At 50.2% G+C, this 6,657-nt stretch overlaps 1 protein-coding gene across 1 annotated transcript in view; it reads left to right on the forward strand.

The window, feature by feature from the left end:
• Nucleotides 1-6,190, forward strand: part of LOC111149657 (AHNAK nucleoprotein) — a 23,728-nt gene extending 17,538 nt beyond the window's left edge. Inside the window, 1 exon segment of the mRNA XM_022506856.1 lies at nucleotides 1-6,190. This exon segment is cut by the window's left edge and continues 8 nt beyond it. Within this exon segment, the coding sequence (XP_022362564.1) occupies nucleotides 1-5,356 (5,356 nt within the window). The 3' untranslated portion in view covers nucleotides 5,357-6,190.
• The last annotated feature ends 467 nt before the right edge of the window (nucleotides 6,191-6,657 follow it).

Consider the following 6,657-nt stretch of genomic DNA (forward strand, 5'->3'; position numbering starts at 1 on the left):
TCCTGATGTTGACATTCACGGCCCAGAAGGGAAACTCAAGGGTCCCAAGTTTAAAATGCCTGACCTGCACCTCAAGGCACCCAAGATCTCCATGCCTGAAGTGGACCTGAATCTGAAGGGTCCCAAGGTAAAGGGTGATGTGGATGTGTGTCTGCCGAAAGTTGAAGGTGACCTCAAGGGCCCTGACGTTGATATCAAGGGCCCCAAAGTGGACATTGATGTCCCAGATGTGGATGTCCATGGCCCAGACTGGCACCTGAAGATGCCCAAGGTGAAAATGCCCAAGTTCAGCATGCCAGGCTTCAAAGGAGAGGGCCCAGAAGTGGATGTGAACCTGCCCAAGGCTGACATTGATGTCTCAGGACCCAAGGTGGACATTGATGTTCCAGATGTCAATATTGAAGGTCCAGATGCAAAACTGAAGGGCCCCAAGTTCAAGATGCCAGAGATGAACATCAAAGCTCCTAAGATCTCCATGCCTGATATTGACTTAAACCTGAAAGGTCCCAAGGTAAAGGGTGATGTGGATGTGTCTTTGCCTAAAGTGGAAGGTGACCTCAAGGGCCCTGAAATTGACATCAAAGGGCCCAAAGTGGACATCGATGCCCCTGATGTGGACGTTCATGGTCCAGACTGGCACCTGAAGATGCCCAAGGTGAAAATGCCCAAGTTCAGCATGCCTGGCTTCAAGGGAGAAGGCCCAGAAGTGGATGTGAACCTTCCCAAGGCTGACATTGACATTTCTGGCCCCAAAGTGGGCGTTGATGCCCCGGATGTGAATATTGAATGTCCAGATGCGAAACTGAAGGGCCCTAAGTTCAAGATGCCAGAGATGAACATCAAAGCTCCCCAAATCTCCATTCCTGAGCTTGACTTAAACCTGAAGGGCCCCAAAATGAAGGGTGATGTGGATGTTTCTTTGCCCAAAGTGGAAGGTGACCTCAAGGGCCCTGAAGTTGACATCAAGGGCCCCAAATTGGACTTTGACACTCCTGATATCAATATTGAGGGCCCAGAAGGAAAATTGAAGGGGCCCAAATTTAAGATGCCAGAGATGCATATTAAAGCCCCCAAGATCTCCATGCCTGACTTGGACTTAAATTTGAAGGGGCCGAAAGTAAAGGGGGATGTGGACCTTTCATTACCTAAGGTGGAAGGTGATCTAAAAGGGCCCGAGGTGGACATTGAAGGTCCTGAAGGGAAACTCAAAGGTCCCAAATTTAAGATGCCTGATGTCCATTTCAAAACCCCACAAATCTCCATGAGTGACATTGATTTGAACTTGAAAGGACCTAAGATAAAGGGAGATTTGGATATTTCCATTCCTAAACTGGAAGGAGATCTGAAAGGCCCCAAAGTTGATGTTAAAGGCCCTAATCTGGACATAGACATTCCTGATGTTGACATTCACGGCCCAGAAGGGAAACTCAAGGGTCCCAAGTTTAAAATGCCTGACCTGCACCTCAAGGCACCCAAGATCTCCATGCCTGAAGTGGACCTGAATCTGAAGGGTCCCAAGGTAAAGGGTGATGTGGATGTGTGTCTGCCGAAAGTTGAAGGTGACCTCAAGGGCCCTGACGTTGATATCAAGGGCCCCAAAGTGGACATTGATGTCCCAGATGTGGATGTCCATGGCCCAGACTGGCACCTGAAGATGCCCAAGGTGAAAATGCCCAAGTTCAGCATGCCAGGCTTCAAAGGAGAGGGCCCAGAAGTGGATGTGAACCTGCCCAAGGCTGACATTGATGTCTCAGGACCCAAGGTGGACATTGATGTTCCAGATGTCAATATTGAAGGTCCAGATGCAAAACTGAAGGGCCCCAAGTTCAAGATGCCAGAGATGAACATCAAAGCTCCTAAGATCTCCATGCCTGATATTGACTTAAACCTGAAAGGTCCCAAGGTAAAGGGTGATGTGGATGTGTCTTTGCCTAAAGTGGAAGGTGACCTCAAGGGCCCTGAAATTGACATCAAAGGGCCCAAAGTGGACATCGATGCCCCTGATGTGGACGTTCATGGTCCAGACTGGCACCTGAAGATGCCCAAGGTGAAAATGCCCAAGTTCAGCATGCCTGGCTTCAAGGGAGAAGGCCCAGAAGTGGATGTGAACCTTCCCAAGGCTGACATTGACATTTCTGGCCCCAAAGTGGGCGTTGATGCCCCGGATGTGAATATTGAATGTCCAGATGCGAAACTGAAGGGCCCTAAGTTCAAGATGCCAGAGATAAATATCAAAGCTCCCAAAGTCTCCATGCCTGATGTTGACCTGGATTTAAAAGGATCCAAAGTCAAAGGAGATTTTGATGTGTCGGTCCCTAAGATCGAAGGTAGTTTCAAAGGCCCAGAAGTAGACCTTAAAGGTTCAGGTCTGGATTTTGAAGGCTCAGATGCCAAGCTTAGTGGCCCACATTTGAAGATGCCATCGCTTGATATATCTGCCCCTAAAGTAACTGTTCCTGATGTTGATTTGCATTTCAAGACACCCAAAATTGGGATTTCTGGTCCCAAGTTGGAAGGTACTGAACTGGACCTCAAAGGGCCCAAAGTTGATTTAGAAGCTCCAAGCTTGGATGTACACACGGAGAACCCAGATATTACTGTCGAGGGGCCAGATATTAAAATTCCCAAATTCAAGAAACCCAAGTTTGGTTTTGGGGCAAAAAGCCCTAAAGCTGACATCAAATCACCTTCTCTGGATGTGACTGTTCCCGAGGCAGAGATGAATATTGAGACTCCTGAAATTAGTGTTGGTGGCAAGGGCAAGAAGAGTAAATTTAAAATGCCCAAAATTCACATGAGTGGCCCTAAAATGAAGGCCAAAAAACAGGGATTTGACTTGAATGTTCCTGGGGGCGAAATTGATGCCAGTCTCAAGGTGCCCGAGGTAGATGTCAACGTTGCCGGGCCAGACGCCACACTTAAAGGTGATGTGAAATCCCCCAAAACCAAGAAACCTATGTTCGGGAAAATGTACTTTCCAGATGTAGAATTTGACATTAAATCACCTAAATTTAAAGCTGAGGCCCCCCTCCCAAGCCCCAAACTGGAGGGTGAAATACAGGCACCTGATGTAGACATTTCTTCGCCAGGGATTCATGTCGAAGGTCCTGACATCAAGGTGAAGGCTCCCAAGTTCAAGCTGCCAGGCATGGATGTCTCAGGAAAACTAGAGGGTGACTTGAAGGGCCCCAGGGTGCAGGCCAACTTGGACGCACCTGACATCAACATTGAAGGCCCAGATGCTAAAGTCAAAGCACCGTCCTTCGGCATTTCTGGCCCTCAGGTCTCCATCCCCGATGTGAATGTTAGCTTGAAAGGACCAAAGGTAAAGGGTGATGTCCCAAGTGTGGGACTGGAAGGACCAGACATAGATCTGCAAGGTCCAGAATCAAAGATCAAGTTCCCCAAGTTTTCAGTGCCCAAGATCGGCGTCCCTGGTGTGAAGATGGAAGGGAGAGGAGCGGAGGTCCATGCCCAGCTGCCCTCTCTCGAAGGAGGCTTGAGCACACCCGATGTGAAGCTTGAAGGGCCGGATGTGTCTCTGAAAGGGCCAAAAGTAGACTTGCCTTCGGTGAACCTCTCTATGCCAAAAATCTCTGGACCTGATGTTGACCTGAACTTGAAAGGACCAAGTTTGAAGGGAGACCTGGATGCTTCTGTTCCTGGTGTGAAGGTACATGCCCCAGGGCTTGACCTCAGAGGTCAAGGTGGAAAGGTGAGGATGGAAGGAGATGGTGTGAAAGTGCCTGGGATCGATGCCACGTTAAATCTTGGTGCCCCAGACGTGACCCTGAAGGGACCAAGCCTGCAGGGGGACCTGGCTGTCTCTGGTGACATCAAATGCCCTAAAGTATCAGTAGGTGCTCCCGATCTAAGTTTGGAGGCCCCCGAAGGTGGCATTAAACTTCCCAAAATGAAGCTGCCTCAGTTTGGCATCTCGACTCCGGGGTCTGACTTGGACGTGAACGTCAAAGGGCCACAAGTGACTGGAGAACTACAGGCACCAGGTATGGATGTGAACCTCGGGGGCCTGAGCCTGAAAGGGCCTCAGATCTCTGGCCCTCAAATCTCAGCATCAGACATGGACTTGAACTTGGAAGGACCAAAAATAAAAGGGAGCCTTGGGGCCACTGGTGAGATGAAAGGCCCCACTGTTGGAGGAGGTCTTCTAGGCATCAGCGTTGAAGGCCTCGGAGGAAACCTCCAGATGCCTGGAATCAAGTCCTTTGGATGTGATGTAGAGCTGCCAGGCGTGAATGTGAAACTCCCAACGGGGCAAATTTCTGGTCCTGAAATCAAAGGCGATCTGAAAGGTTCGGGAATAGGTTTCCACGGGGCTGCTCCCGACATTAGCATCAAGGGGCCTTCCCTTAACGTGGCCTCCCCTGAGTCAGATTTCGGTGTCAGCTTGAAGGGCCCGAAAATCAAAGGAGGTATGGATGTTTCCGGGGGTGCTGGCACCCCAGCTGTCAGCCTGGGTGAAGGGCACGTGAGTGTCAAAGGACCCCAGGCCACCTCTGCTCTCAACTTGGATGCACCGAAGTTTGCTGGGGGACTTCATTTCTCAGGACCAAAGGTAGAAGGAGGCGTGAAAGGAGGCCAGGTTGGACTCCAGGGTCCTGGGCTGAGTGTGTCTGGGTCTCCAGGTCACTTGGAAAGCAGATCTGGAAAAGTAACATTCCCCAAGATGAAGATCCCCAAATTCACGTTCTCTGGCCGTGAGCTGATTGGCAGAGAAGTCGGGGTGGATATTAACTTCCCTAAAGTGGAGGCTACTGCCCAGGCTGGAGCCGGAGAGGGCGAGTGGGAAGAGTCTGACGTGAAACTTAAAAAGTCCAAAATCAAAATGCCCAAGTTCAATTTTTCCAAACCTAAAGCGAAAGGTGGTGTCACCGGCTCCCCGGAAGCGTCCATTTCAGGGTCCAAAGGCGACCTGAAGAGCTCGAAGGCCAGCCTCGGTTCCCTGGAAGGAGACGCCGAGGCTGAGATGTCATCCCCCAAAGGCAAGTTCTCCTTATTTAAAAGTAAGAAGCCCCGGCACCGCTCCAATTCCTTCAGTGACGAAAGGGAGCTCTCGGCGCCTTCCACCCCAACCGGGACCTTGGAGTTTGAAGGTGGGGAAGTCAAAGGGAAACACGGAAAGCTGAAGTTTGGTACCTTCGGTGGCTTGGGGTCAAAGAGCAAAGGTCATTATGAGGTGACCGGGAGCGATGACGAGACAGGCAAGTTGCAAGGGAGTGGAGTGTCCTTGGCCTCTAAGAAGTCCCGACTGTCCTCCTCTTCCAGCAACGACAGTGGGACTAAGGTTGGCATCCAGCTTCCCGAGGTGGAGCTGGTGGTTTCCAAGAAAGAGTAGCAGGCCTCGTGTGTGTACATATATGTGTAAAAATACATCAGCCTTGGGTGTGTTTGTATATAAACTGCAAAGAGAAACACACCGACAGCCTCAGCATAACGCGAAGATCTGGCTTCTGCCCGGGGCAAGTGCGGGAAAAAGCCAGCAGCCGCCTTTGTGCTCCCGGCCTGTAGCTCTACCGATGGGAATGACCGGTTCCAGGTTCGTCCAGCCCGTGTGCAGAGCCAACAGGATTTGCCTTGAGATTTCAGTTTTTGTTTTTTGTTTTTGCATTGAACGCTGAGAGCTCCTGTTTACTAAGCAAGCTTTTGTGTTTATTATCCTCATTTTTACTGAACATTGTTAGTGTTGGGGCAATGGAAACCCACTTTTTCATTGTAATGACTTTGGGGGCTTTTGTTAGTAAGGGTGGGGTGGGGTAGAAGGCAGTAGAGGGGGCCAGACCTCCGTTTCTCCTAAGATTGGATCTATTCAAACAGCAAACACCCAAAGAGGGCCGAGAGGAGGTGGCAGGCGGGGTGGGTGTTTTTAGATCTCTCTAGCATTGCTTTTTTTCCCCCCAGGGGTGGTGGTCCTAGCCAGTTCAGTGCTCACGGTGAGCCGGAATTAGAATCTGTTTGCAAATTGGCCGACCCCCCCAAGCTCAACAAGAAGGGCTCCCGTTCTGTGTCTTGTGGGAGAAATGTTTCCTTCATGGCCGCCACATTCCTGATACTAGTTCTGATTTCTTTCAATAAATGTTACCGTGATTAAGAAAATTTCCCGCACTTTAATGGCAAATTAATTGAGAATGTAAGGAAATCAAAGGCCAATAAAGCTGTTTATTAACCCTGATGTCTCCTGCCTTCGCATTCTATGTTGGGAGCACAAACCCAGCCCTGGCCGTTGAGACTCAGTCCATCCCGGGGAATTTGCCGGTTTCATTAATGGGTGATGGAGGGGCGGGGTGTCTTTGCTGCCTGATTCTCACGGTGAGGCCGGCTGCATTATTGCCGAGAAATCTAGAGAGGCTTGGCACCCTTGCAGCCCAGGCCCCAGGACCCCCTCACCCCGACTTTGTGTCCTCCGATAGGAATACACAACTCAGAAATGGTTCTGAATGGGTAAGAGGATACAGATAGGAATGGAAAACAAGACCCACTAGAGTGGTGGAAAGGGCTCGATCTGGCTCTGAGTTGGAGGCATGCCATCTATTTTTGACTCGGCTGTGGCTTTGCGGGCTAGCCTCAAGTTACCTGCCCTGTCGGGCCTCAGATTCCTCTTCTTTGAAATAAGGGTGCTGATCTCATAGTAGGGGTCTT

This window comes from Enhydra lutris, unplaced genomic scaffold (assembly GCF_002288905.1).
Source record: "Enhydra lutris kenyoni isolate GAN:26980312 unplaced genomic scaffold, ASM228890v2 scaffoldscaffold22, whole genome shotgun sequence".
Lineage (NCBI taxonomy): Eukaryota > Metazoa > Chordata > Mammalia > Carnivora > Mustelidae > Enhydra > Enhydra lutris.